The sequence below is a fragment of the Kwoniella pini genome, chromosome 3, assembly GCF_000512605.2.
Source record: "Kwoniella pini CBS 10737 chromosome 3, complete sequence".
NCBI classification, from domain to species: Eukaryota; Fungi; Basidiomycota; class Tremellomycetes; order Tremellales; family Cryptococcaceae; genus Kwoniella; species Kwoniella pini.
In genome coordinates this window covers 612587-626450 of record NC_091718.1, presented here as the reverse complement: position 1 = coordinate 626450, position 13864 = coordinate 612587, and the positions used below count along the sequence as shown (strand labels likewise).

The window sequence follows — 13864 nt, the reverse complement described above, 5'->3', positions numbered from 1 at the left end:
TTATCTTTTTGTTGCGGAAAAAAGGAATGCAAGCGGATGTATATCTCTATGCTATTAGACGACTATCTGATTTCCATGATTACTTCCTTTTACCACCTTTTCTTTTTCTAGCTTTCCCTTCATCGGGTGAGACTACTCCACTTGTCATCCAATTATCGTCTTCTTCAATCAAAGTAGTGCCATTGACTTGAGGGTCATCTTGATTTTCAGTTTCTATTTCAACATCAGTTGCTTTTGCTTCCGCTCTAGCTTTCATAGCTGCCTCGGAGGGAGCTTCAATAGTTTCATCAATTAATTTCTTGACATCCTCTTCATTCGGAGAATCAGACCATTGCCATAGATCTCTTAATTCTCCTCGAATTGAAGCAATAAGTAAAGGTCCTAAAGCTATTCAATCATAAATGGTCAGCTTGATAATGGTATAGGATAAATTAGTTAAAAGAAAGAAGAAAAAAAAAAGTTAACTCACTACATGCTGGAGAAAGATAAAGAAGAGCAGGTTGAGCAGCTTTAAAAGTATGCATAACAATAATAGTAATTGTTAATCCAATAATATAACTTATAATAGCAGTTATGAAATAAGGTTTCGAAAATTTACTTTTATTTGTTATTTCTTGATCTGGATTAAATTTTGAATATCTTGATAAATCAAATCTTAAACATAATGCAATTACTAATCCAGGTATAACAATATCTCCTAGACCTAACATTGTAAAATCATTAGGTGTTCCATTTAAAATTGATGATTTTGGTGATAATATTTTAATTGGAGCATCAATTGATTTAGCTACTGTTACCATAACTGGTGTTGCAAATACCTATTATATTTCAAAAATCAGCTCTAGAATCGAAATTGAAATTTGATATGATATTGTTGATTATCAGTGACAGGTTGAATGAGAAGGAAATTGCTTACCCAGAATATATCATATACGAGCAATACGCCTAATAATACGAACGCCGTTAAAAATGAATCAAGCTTTAATAATGCTAATGTTGCTGTTGATAAACTTAAAGCTAGGATATTAGACAAGATGTATGGTCGACCTAACGGAATATAAAGTAATGGAAGAATAATCGATATTGGGATCAGAATTAGCGATGAGAGTGTCGTGGGATGGTGGAAGACCTCTAAACAGGACAAAAGTAACGTATTAGTGATTAAAGGAGATATCAAGTGTAGGTAAAACAAGTCCGAGGGGGAACAATTGCTTACGTCGGATTCCCGCTGATATCCTAATATGATATGTTGTTGGCTTCTTACCCATTGCACGTAATGTCCAATTAGATATCGAGGAGAAAGTCTGCAGGAGTACATAAGCATTCAGCATTTGCCTAGTAGTATGCTAAAGAGTGAGTCGAACTTACAGAATGAACAGCAAACATGCCAGCACCGGTAACTAAGAAATCATATGATGAGCTCAAGCTCAAACGTTCTCTTTTGCTTCCATTCTCAAAGTTGAAATGAAGCTAGACTTACAGTAGACTCCCAAAACCGTATTGATCCATTCTTTGCCAACATACTTGATCAGGAAGAATAAGCCTAAGAGAGCTATAGATCCGAAAACAGGGAACAATAACGAATCTGCCCATGTTAATGTCTCTTCTATAGCTTCTTCCTCTTCTTCATCTTCATCATCAAGAAGTTGGGATTTTCTTGCCAGCTTACGCTTTTTGATAGTAGCATCTGGAGTCTAATTATAATCAACGGATTAGCTCTCAGGAGAAGAAAATTCAGTGAATGATAAATTCACTTACTTTAAGCGATTTAAAAGATCCTAAGATTATAGGTATCAATGCTTGTACGCCCAGAGATATGTATGATCCTATAAGTCCAGCATCTTGCGGCATTTTGGTATACCTTTTTTAGATTTTTGTGAACACTTAATGGCAGATAGAAAATTCATTTCATACCTCGAATATGTTATTAACGGTCGTCGCGACTTGAGGTTGTTAGCCGACGGTCAGCTTGTACGCGTGGCACACTGTAAGGTAAGGTCCTCGAACCGGTGGCAGTCCAGACGATATCGGTGCCAATTGATGCATGTACTTGAAGTCGTACTACTTGATGCTTTGCGATAGGTCGGCTCGCATTCAGCAATTTACGCTCTGTAAAGTGCTATTCTGAGTAGCATGATACACTCCCTAGACTCGGGTTCACAACCATCCTTTTCGCCTATAGCTCGTCACCGTGATGGAAGTTTGAGTCGAAAAGCTTAACACATCCTTTGTATCGGACATTTAAAACGCATATATAATTGCTCGGACACAGTGTATCCTGGGGATGAACAATTATCACACCAATCTCTATTTAACGTGTATACCTCGACTTCTAAAAGAAATTGCCCTAACTGATAATCGATTATTCGCCTCTTTCAACCTGAATTCAGATACAATCGATACAGATTCCCTTTTCTGCAGAACTCTCACCTCACAACAATTACAAATATGTCATCTCGAGTTCTTACTTCGGACGATTCTTACTCAAGAAATGGTCAATCTTCCGTTGAGACCAGCACAGAAACTACAAAAATTACCGATCAGAGTATCGGTCGCTCGCCGCGTAAAAAGGTGTACAAGTCACAACCTAAAGTCTCTCGAGTTTGCCTTTCTTGCCGAAGGAACAGAAAAAAATGTGACACTAAATTGTGAGTGCCGTTCAAAGTGTCGGATCACCTGTATATCTTGTACTCAGAGGTACTTTGTTAAAATTTCCGAGTATCACTGTTAGGCCTTGCGCTCGGTGCACACGTCTAGGACGCGGATCCGAATGTGTATTCGATCTAAAACAGATGGGAAGACCGACAAAAAGGCCATTACATCCTTCTTCTGAAGCAGACGATTGGTAGCCTGAAGTTCGCCAAATGTTACGACAACAAAATCCGTACCGTGGTGAAGACATAAGTGATACGAACTCATATAATGTTTCTCGTCCTAATAGTCAGTCGTCATTTCGCGAGAATGATCAAGGCTTCGATAATAACCAAGACTACATTCAACATGACCGACACCTGACTGATCATGAAATGGAAATCGATCATCAGTCAGTTTCGGTGGATATTTCAGAGCGAATAACAAACCAAGAGCAAATAACAAACCAAGACGAAGTTTACAGAAAGTTGTTCGACGAATTCGTGAACTCAGATTGTGATAACAAATAGCGCTCGACATGCGTCCCTGTGCTCTACCCGATCACACTACTCAAAAGGGTCAGTTTAGGTATAATGGTATGGCGCTTAGCGGTTGCTGGAAGAGAAAGGTTTGTCGTTGTACACCAGCTTCGCGTGGGATGTTCTCAGCAAAGTGAAGCGATGTCTCTAATGTACATCAGAAATGGGCGTTTTTCCGGCCTTATCCTTGCTCCCGAAAATATGTAGGTCTTGTGTTTTTTTATCCTGAGTATTTACTGTTTCAGAGCATGCTGGAAGATGAAGCGCTTCCTAAGCTTCACGTGCAGAGGGCTGACTGCCTAGGGGATATTGTCGATTCACATCAAGATTGACCTTGTGATAGCATTACAAATACTCTATATCGTTGTCCTCCGAGCAATATTTTCCATCATCTGCATTGTCAACTCTAATTCGCACAATTGCTTTCGAAACTTCTGGTCCATGGTATCGTCTTTCTTCACAAGTTCATCGAGATATCGACGATAGTTCTGATGATCATCATACAATCTTCTCTGCAATTTGGCGTATTTGATCTCTATCTTCTTTCTCTCCATTTTTTCTGAATGATACCGTTCCTCCATTTGAGCTTGTCTGATCCTAGCTTGATCCCTCTCCTTTCGTAGTTCTTCCATTTCTTCATCCCTTATGTCTTCAAATACATCATCCATATCGGAAAAGCGGTCAACATTGATTTCTCCGTGTTCCATTGATACATCATCGAGATTGATTTGCTGTTCATCGTCCTTGACATGATTCATAGTATCTCTACAGTATGCGTCAGGTTCCAGCCATGTCCAAGCTACAGGCGTTGTACCGACAGACTGTTGGTTCTGATGTCTGTCAGAGTGAGATGTAGAATGGCTGATTGCGGTCACGACCGGGCACAGGTCGACCCTTCCACGAAGTTCATTCTGAGAGGTGCCTTCTTCAGAATCTTCAGAACGATGAGGATTGATTCCGCGCATATATGGGTGACATTCAGATGGTGCTTTGATAGGGAAGTGTTTTACGCATTTCTGTGTGAAACTCCATCTCTTCATCTTTTCGCAATACTTGATTGGACCTTGACACGGATATCCATCGCAACAATCCGGATGCCTAAGGACGAAGTGAAAACGTCAGGAATACTGAACACTCTGCCGGGGGCAGATTCGAGGGATTGATTGAATTGTTTAATTCACCAATACCATTCAATCCCCTCCTTTATTGATTTCTCCTGCACTTCACCCAAAGCAAGGTTCTCTAATACAGAGCAACCATCGATCGTTGCCATAGGGTCTTCTCTGTCGGTCTGATAGGCTATAATGCCCCATGTGAACAACTCTTCCTTCTTAGCCAATCTACAGTGATCGCACCAAGTTTGACCAAAAGCTTGTGACGAAGTATGACTCCTGACGTCGACTGGTAGCTTGAAGAATGAATCTGTGGGCAGCGACTCCCCTCTTCTACCACTGTGAGTGGTCACTGACGTGTAAGATTGCGTGGAGCGATTTGTGTCCTTGGGTGAATTCATGTTCTTCATCATTTAAGCGGTTTTGCTTATATTCGTGCAGGGAGAATGTGTCAAGGGTGTGAGATGAATTGCGACTTGTGAGACTGTCGACTCGCAATCATTTGTACTACAGCGCAGCTGACCGATATATCTTACAACTGAGAAACACAGAATCAACAACGCTTTGACCTCTATCTCGTCGTTCCCTGATTTCACGGCCACAACGACACTCATGTCTCAAGCTGGCAATATCAGTACCGTCCGCATGGTCGAGAAGACTAGATCACAGGGAGAGTAAGCTCTATTGATTTATGAGCATTTCTAGACAATATCATGGTACTGCGGTATGTAAGCAAATGGACGACCAGAAAACAAAAGTCCAATGTTTTTGTGGATTGTTATTTGATGGGAGAAAGTTCACCTCCACTTTCTTCGCCCACTCCTATGTCATTGCGTCATAAATGTCAATCCAATTTCATGATCATCGTTCTCCTTCACTCCTTTCATGTCAAGCTCGATGCGATCAAGTATAAATTTACCATCGCGTAAATATAACAGCCTTATAAGATTGCCGCGCAAACCTATTATCTGCCCTCGATTGCAAATATACAATTCGAATTGTTCACTTTATCAGATTCGCAATATGTCAAACAAATCTCAAGAACCGAAAATCCTTAATGTTGAAGAATATAAAACAGATGCGAAATGGTTGAAATTGGAGAATATTAAATGGAAAGATCAAGAAGGAAAAGAAGTGTGTAGATCACCTTTTTTTTCCTTACCAGTTGATTCAATGTCATTAGTGTTTCATCAGCTAAATTGAATCACGTTGTACAGCGAAATTGGGAAGTTGCAAATAGGTCTAAACGACCAAAAGCTGGAGTTGATTGTGAGTGTATAAATCAACAATTAACACTAACCGAGGGACTCATTTACTAAACTACGTTCGTATATAGCGGTACATATTCTCGCTTTACTTCATCATCCTTCGAAACCAGTTTCTACCATAATCATCGAGCAATACCGCCCACCTGCCGGAGCGACTGTTATTGGTACGTTTTCTATCGATTCAACCCATTATTCGTTTAAATCTGACACCAATTATTGATGATCTTAGAACTACCCGCTGGTCTCATCGATGAAGGAGAAGACGCTGCGTGAGCTTTTCTAATCGCATACGTGTGGCTTAAATGAATAGCTCATTCTTCGCCCTTTCAGGACGACAGCCTTGCGAGAGTTGCACGAAGAGACAGGATATGGATCTGGTAAAGCTGGAGAAGGTAATGCTAGTGTAAAGGAAGTATCAGATATACTGGTCAAAGATCCAGGGTGAGTTCAGCTTGAATGTATTAGATCTCCTTGATTCTTGGCTCACTCAATGGATAGTATGTCCGGAGCAAATATGCATTTGGTTTCCGTCGATGTCAAATTGGGGGAAAATGATCCTGAGCCAGAACAAAAGCTCGAACCTGTAAGTCTGTAGTTCAATTGGATATTTCGAGCTTCTGAAGTGGAGCTGACGACGATACTTTCAGGGAGAACACATCATTAAGCGAGTCGTTGAGTTGAAAGATCTGCACTCCACGCTCAAAGGTATGTTCTCCTAACCTTCTCTTCGTTGATGGGCCTGATTTATGGAGAATAATCTAGATTACTCCAAGAGAGGGTTTGCTATTGATGCGCTCGTAGCTAGTATCGCACAAGGATGGGAATTGTCTAAACAGTTCGCCTAGATATACATGAGGCAGGAGCGCTCGCCAAGGAGTTGATTGTTGTATAGAAGCATATGATGGGTGATCCCAGCAGATATAGCATTGCATGCAAACCTACAAAGGTTGCATAGATGGTTTGGTCAATGACCGAAATGCTTTGCTGTTGATGTAACGGGCACCGAACATTCTTTCTGACGTTATTGATAAAAGGTGTGGCGTTTTAGCGGGGTATGTTGATAGATGGGTTTTCATTATTTTCATTATGGGAAAATTACGCGATCTGGTAGTTGTTCAAAATAAGTGTCGATCAATCAGATTCAGTAAAAGCAGGGTAGGATAATACCCTCAACATGAAGGGCGATGCGATCACAACACGTGCATGAAGAGAGCCAGACAGAAGTTAACAACGCTCCGATGCAAGTATTCTGGAAAGTCAATGCAGAGCTGTATTCTGCACTGAGTAACAGGGGATGTCTCAAGAAAGTCAGATGCACATGGCTCAATCGTGAAGTAACTTCCCTCTGTTTAAATTGAATTGAAATTCAAGATTGAACCTGAAACGGGTTCCTTTACTTTTTCCCCTTAACTAAACAATATTATTCGTTCCCTTTTTTTTAATTATTCACTTGTTATTTTGAAGGGTAAGATCGCAGGACAATTATTGTTTACAGAATAGCTTCCTTAAAATCGTACTTCCCTCTTATTACTAAAGCTATGCACGCCGTTAAGCTTTTTACGTGTTCAGATTTGCCTCTCCAGACTTAATTAGGTCTCTGCCGCTCGCCTTTGTTCAACTTTACGATTCACATCTTCGGTATTCGGCCTAAATCTTACCTTCACCACCATACATACCATCTTATCACTTTGAATTGAATTTACACTTTACATAAGACCTTGAATAGATTATATTTAGATTTTGGTCAGATACATACTCCTTTCATCTAGATGGATAGTTATACCCATTTCGATAATACATTATCATCAACGTCATCTGTATATTCTCATCTAACAGGTTCAATACAAAATAGTAAAAAGATAGCTTCAAAACCTACCAAACGATCTTCAATATCTGAAGCACCATTTATCACTAGTTCATTACCAACTGTATCAGCATCAAGTTCAAAAGGAAAAGAAAAGGAAGATTCAATTTATAGATCGCGTACAACATCAATATCATTAGTAGGACCTTCTTCACCAACTTCAAGATATTTCAATGGTTTAGAACAAATTCATAATTTACCTATATCAAATTCCCTTACATCATCAGAATCACCTCCCACAACCTCTTCTTCTTCTTCTTCAGCATCATCATCATTTTATTCACCTCAAAATCCACGTAGAAGAGTTTCATTGTCTATATCAACTACATCAAAAGGAAGTAATCCTTACGCTAGTGTTCAAATCCAACCAGTTCCATCATCTCCTAGAAGATCCAGGACAATGTCTTATTCTCGTATATCGTCGTCTTCGAACCGAAATGAAAGATCAAATCCAACAACACCTTCTAAAAAATCTTCAAGTAAAACGCGTAAAATTATAATATCTTTATTAGTTATATTAAGTTTATTTTTAATAGGTACTGTAATTGTTTTATCAAGTGTATCTTATTATCTTGGAATACCAAATTGGGCTTATTTAACAGAATCAGAAGTTTCATGGAGACCTTCAGATACTATAAAGTCTTTAAAAGATCCTTCAATATTTAATGAAAGTTCAAGTTTAGATGAAAACAATAAGAATCGTAGAAGGAAAGAATGGAGAGATGTAACGGATGATTTAGCCACGGGAGGAATTTTAGAAACATCTGGAGTTTTGGGAACAGATACATTACCTGATTCTTGGAAAGAATTGGAAGAGGAAATGGAAGAATTAGATCAAGTTGAAGAATCTGATGAACCTCCAACTTATGTTGATTCGGTTGAAACGACAGCTGAAAGTGAAAATGACCAATTAGATGAAAATGCTGAACAAACCGAGAATGATTTATGGGGTATAGATGGTAAAGGTTCAGGTGGATATTGGATGCAAAAAGATTGGAATGGAAAAGTTGAAAATACCAAATCGTGGAATAGATTATTCAATGTGACAAACAGGTGAGTTGAAATCGTATCAAAGCTTGGCAACTCCGATTCCTTTGGGAGTTGCATTAAGCATGATCTGTGATCTTATTTTATCGGTAAAGCCAGATGCTGACGATGACTTGTATCATCTGATTAGACCCGGAGAAACTATTCCTCGAATAATTCACCAGACTTGGAAATCTGATGTGCTACCCGAAAAGTGGCAAAAAGCATGGAAAGAATGTAGAGAGGGTATGCCTGATTAGTGAGTATTTAATCCGGCAATGATCTATGATCTGTTCTTTGTGCTGATAGATGAACAATAGCGAATACATGCTCTGGACAGACGACTTATCACGTGAATTCGTCGCAAAACATTACCCAGCCCATCTACACATGTTCGACTCTTATGAGTATCCAATTCAACGAGCAGACTCCATAAGATATTTCATACTACATCACTTCGGTGGAATTTACATGGATCTGGACATCGGTTGTAGAAGGCGGCTAGATCCTCTTTTACAGGGCGATTGGGAGGTCATTCTACCTATCACTAAACCTGTAAGCTTCTAACAATCGACCGTTAATGATCAAGCTTATAGACTTGTGTTGCAGGTTGGAGTGTCAAACGATTTGATCTTCTCTTCGAAAGGCTCGGCATTCATGGATGACACCGTTCACGGATTGTCTACCTTCAATCATCGATACTTCACGAATTACCCCACGGTGATGTTCTCGACTGGGTATGTACTTCCTGGAATACTTGTATTGAGTAGCAAGCTAATTGACTTTCATAGACCCATGTTCTTATCCGCTCAATACGCTTTATACTCCTCCGCTCATCCTTTGACTGAAATTCACCCTCGAGCGGAAGTTCGTATATTACCGAAATCATTATACGGTAAAAACGCACCCATCGCTACTGTTCCACATTCATTCTTCTCTCATTTCTACGGATCATCATGGCATGCTGACGATGCTGGATTCATTACTTTCTTGGGCGCATGGGGTAAAAAGTTGATGTGGGTCGGATTAGTTGTTCTAATATTGGGTGTGATAAGGTTGATATGGATAAAGAGGAAATCAGCAAATGGTCAACAATATCAATTACTCTCAATACTTCCTACTACTTCATCTGGAAATGGTCATAGATCAGGAAGCAGTACGCCAACATCTTCATCTAGTAATCCTATGTCCCCTTCAACAACTTTTGATTTAAATCAACTTAACCTTCCAAATGATATAGCAAATGTATTCAAACGTGCAGGAAATCTGATACTTGCTGCTCCTGCTACTTTGTTACATGGTAATAATGACGCAAATCTTCACGGTGGAAGAAGAAGAGGAGGAGGAGGTAGAAGAAAGACAGGATTATTATATTTTGTTCCTGCATTATTTCAACCTGATAATACAAGAAGAAGACCACGTACAGCATCTGAAGCTTCTCAATTACCTTTAAGAGTTAGATCAAAAAGAGATAAACCACCTCCTCCACCACCTTATGAAACAGATGAATATCCAATAATATCAAACAATCTTCAAAATCAAAATCAAAATCAAAATTCTAAAAATGGAGAAATGGATGGAATGGAAGAAGTTGATCAATTTTTAAATGAAATATCTACAGAAGGAGGTAGTTCTTCAAATACTGAAAATGAAGTTGAATTTGATGGTGATTGGGAAGATTGGAGAAGAAAAGATGATTCAAGTAGGTAATACTTTTTGTTAGTAGGACAATTTGAAAAGGGATTCATTCATACTGTATTTTATTGTGGGAAAGGAAATATAGCTATTTTTGTGTATATTTATTGTGTTTTGTTTGACCATTCGTCACGGTTTCATATTTCATATTTCATATATACGAATATGAAAGAATGGGTAAAAAGAGTATAGATATATTCTTCAATTTGCAAACTTAGTCAATATTGAGTTGACCAACATATTGGTTCATGCTTCTTCTTCTTGTTCACGCTCTTCTACTCTTTGCATCATGTCAAGGTCATTGAATCTTTGCGAGTACGCGAGCGATATATGGCGGCTCATATTTGTTCTATGTGTATGGGTAATTAATTTGATGTTATTGTAATTGAGTTACCTCCACTTTTTGAAATTTCAGCGAACTCGTAGCAATTAGTTCATACACGGGCGGTCTAAATGACATTATACTTTGAATCCTTGACAACAATCATCATTCCTCAAAAAATCACCAAAATCACTTGACTTGTCTTGATCATCGAGTGATTTAACATACAAGACAAAACTAAGATGCCATCTTTTACTCGAAGAGTACCATCAAATACAATTCCACCACCAGGTGGAACACATCCTTCACCTTCTTTATCATCTTTAAATTTATTACCAACAGGATTACCTTCTTTAGATGATTTATTAGGAGGTGGAATACCATTAGGATCAATTTTATTAATTTTAACACCTGATAAACAATCTTCTTGGTCAAAATTAATTGAAAGATATTGGATTTCACAAGGATTAATTTCAGGACAATCAAGTTTATTTGTTTCTGAAAATTATGAAATAGGAAAAGAATTAATTAAAAATTGTATGTGGTATGATAAATTTAAATCATCATCATCATCATCATCATCATCAACAAAAGAAAATAATATTGGAAGTGCATCTGAAACTGAATTAGAAGATAATGATTTTAATGAAAATAATGAAGCTAAAAAAATTGCATGGAGATATGAAAAGATGGGTAAATTTAAAACTACTGTAGGAGGTAAGTTTGAAGAAGAATTTCTATATAGATAATTACATTTGTGTTTTACTTTTATATTCATTTTGTGATTATTTGGAATTTTAACTTATTTTTTGCCTTTGCCTATTTCAGGTAATGGATCTAATTTATCTTTGATGAATACTATTCCACAAGATGTACTTGATTCAATACATAAAACAGGACAACAAACATATGTTAATCTCGAACAAGTTGAAAATACATCCGAAGCTTCTTCGTCAAGTATAAATATAACTTCTCCAAATAGATTCGATATAGCTATAAAAGGAATTTATGATCATGTTCAAAAATCAGATCCAAAAAGAGCAGGTAGAATTACTATACATGAATTAGGAGGATTAGACTGGGGAGATGAAGTTTCTTTTGAAGTAGGTTTTATCCTTTTACAAAATCGAAAATACTTTATCAAAAAAATAATTTAGGCTGATGTTAATTTTATTTTTGGTGTTATAGCAAATTCATCGATTTATACATTCTTTAAAAAGTATAATACGTACTAAATCAACTTCTGCTTTAATTACTATACCACCTCATTTACTTTCTGGACCTTTAAGTGAAAGTTTAATAAGAAAATTGAGTTGGTCTGTAGATGCTTGTGTTGAATTAAAAGGATTTGCAGGTAAGTTAATTCTTCTTTTTTTATCGGTTGGAATAAAAGCCATACTTAATGTTTTTTTAATTACCAAAAAATCAATTAGATGATCCAACATTACCACCTCAATTTCCAACAACACATGGATTAATCAAATTACTTTCATTTCCAACTTGTTATACATTATTACCTTCTACATTAAAATATTCAACTTTATTAGGAGTTTCACAAAATTCTGGAACAGATAATAATGGTGGAGGAGGAGGAGGTGCAGGTGAAAATAATTTAGGATTTAAATTAAAAAGAAAAAAATTTACAATTGAAACTTTACATTTAGGTGTAGAAGGTGGTATAGGTGAAAGAAGTACTGAAAAACCTGATATAAATTCTGCTTTTTCTGGAATTTCAATTAAATCTACTCCTACTACTACAACAATAACAGAAGGTATTGAAAAATCAAAAACATTAAATGATTCTACTTTAGAAATAGGCTTAGATAAACCTATTGGACCAATTGAAGAAAAACAAAAAAGTACTAAAAAAGCAAGAGCAAGAGTTAGATTTGGTGGTGAAGAAGAAATGGTTATTAATAAAGATGAAGGAAAGTCAAATTCACATTCACATTCACATTCACATTCACATTCACATTCACATTCACATTCACATGATCATCAACATACTCATGAACATGATCACGCACCTGTAGAAAGTCAAGGTAAATCATCTACGCCCAGGATACAGGTTAGACATGATCGACCTGATTTGTATGAATTTTAGATCTTTTGTATCAAACACACGTATAAAGTCGACGTTGATGAGATGCATCTATCTGCAACATGACCTTGAGTTAATCAGCGTATATAATCAACAGATGGGTGTCAATATACCACAATTCAAACAGTGTAATGAGCGATCAGTTCTATAATTTGGTATCTATAGACAACCGTACCAGAGATCTAATATTCACGATAAAAGCTGGATTATCTCTGGTCAACGCACGATAACATGAATTTTCGACTTTGACGGACCAATTTTTGTGTATCAAGGACGGACTGGAGTACAAGGAGCAATTTTAGCTGCCAAATTTGAACAAAGTATCAGAATCAACAGCTAAATACACCTTGATCGTCTCTTCATCCTCTTTAAATTTTCCCTTTTGAAAATTCGTATATTCCTTAATGGTATTTCGATATTCCTTGGTCTGTTCTCAACTACTTCAGCATAATTAATGGATCAGAACAGCGGGCCACATTGGGTTCTTTCTGAATTGACTTACAATTGTCAATAGCGTTATCCAAACCGGTGAGAATCGAGTTTTAATAACCGTTATTCAGATCGATATGGTTACCGTAAATACTAAACCAGTGGCCCTACTTTATATCAATTGATACACGATTATACTGCTTGACTAAATCTCACAGTACGTGATTCGACTACACTTCTATCTGTCTGTATAAGTCGTTTCAGACGCTCCTGAAACTCGATTAATCCTTTCGTACTGATATTTTGTGGACCCTCATTTATCAGCTCAGTCCATGAAAGTGAGGAAATGGGTAGTTGGCTTATGCGCTTGGTTTTCCTTGATTCACTGATTCCACATCTGAACCGCTCATCATATCAAGCAAGTCATCAAATATCTTATTATGCTTCTTGACCTCTTTATTATGTCCTGAAGGCTCATCGATTGTGCGTCTGGCTGGACAAGTCATTGATATTTGATCAAATTACATTCTCATTCATTTCCTCCCATGATCAAGTGGGTACATAACTCACTTTTCTTGATCTGGAATTTACCCGACAATTCCTTGTAATACATGGGAGACGGGTTCCTCGGTCTGCTTTTAGCTGTGATATTGTGAGCGGTTAAATGCAGTAAAGTACAGTATCGAGAACACTTATCAGGCATTTAGTTGTTACGCAGTGACCGTCTGAGACGTGACTGTATAGATGAGGTAATATTGATGGTGATGTGAGTATTGATAGTGAGAGACAGCCAAGAATTTAACGTCTAAGACAGACACAAAAGAGGTGAAATAGCATTATATAGTGATGAGTTGAATGGACCATCAAAGTGGAGGGA

General features: G+C 37.5%; 5 protein-coding genes across 5 annotated transcripts; 3 read left to right on the top strand and 2 right to left on the bottom strand.

Moving 5' to 3' along the window:
* Positions 1–79: 79 nt before the first annotated feature.
* Positions 80–1851, bottom strand: I206_102434 (uncharacterized protein; the record flags this gene model as incomplete). Its single annotated transcript, XM_019154543.1, has 7 exons — positions 80–387; positions 470–818; positions 917–1131; positions 1217–1304; positions 1369–1400; positions 1481–1694; positions 1759–1851. 7 exons carry the CDS (start codon positions 1849–1851, stop codon positions 80–82), a joined length of 1299 nt encoding a protein of 432 aa, XP_019011946.1.
* A 1675-nt stretch (positions 1852–3526) lies between these two features.
* I206_102433 (uncharacterized protein) lies at positions 3527–4683 on the bottom strand (the record flags this gene model as incomplete). The annotated part of the gene is made up of 2 exons (XM_019154542.1): positions 3527–4268; positions 4352–4683. 2 exons carry the CDS (start codon positions 4681–4683, stop codon positions 3527–3529), a joined length of 1074 nt encoding a protein of 357 aa, XP_019011945.1.
* A 622-nt stretch (positions 4684–5305) lies between these two features.
* Positions 5306–6395, top strand: I206_102432 (uncharacterized protein; the record flags this gene model as incomplete). The annotated part of the gene is made up of 8 exons (XM_019154541.1): positions 5306–5416; positions 5500–5551; positions 5619–5714; positions 5780–5819; positions 5881–5991; positions 6049–6133; positions 6198–6255; positions 6313–6395. The coding sequence occupies 8 exons, from the start codon at positions 5306–5308 to the stop codon at positions 6393–6395; spliced, it is 636 nt and encodes a 211-aa protein (XP_019011944.1).
* A 924-nt stretch (positions 6396–7319) lies between these two features.
* On the top strand, positions 7320–10150 carry I206_102431 (uncharacterized protein; the record flags this gene model as incomplete). Its single annotated transcript, XM_019154540.1, has 5 exons — positions 7320–8467; positions 8592–8699; positions 8761–8995; positions 9050–9177; positions 9232–10150. 5 exons carry the CDS (start codon positions 7320–7322, stop codon positions 10148–10150), a joined length of 2538 nt encoding a protein of 845 aa, XP_019011943.1.
* Positions 10151–10699: 549 nt separating this feature from the next.
* On the top strand, positions 10700–12561 carry I206_102430 (uncharacterized protein; the record flags this gene model as incomplete). Its single annotated transcript, XM_019154539.1, has 4 exons — positions 10700–11174; positions 11286–11560; positions 11646–11811; positions 11891–12561. 4 exons carry the CDS (start codon positions 10700–10702, stop codon positions 12559–12561), a joined length of 1587 nt encoding a protein of 528 aa, XP_019011942.1.
* Between the last annotated feature and the right edge of the window lie 1303 nt (positions 12562–13864).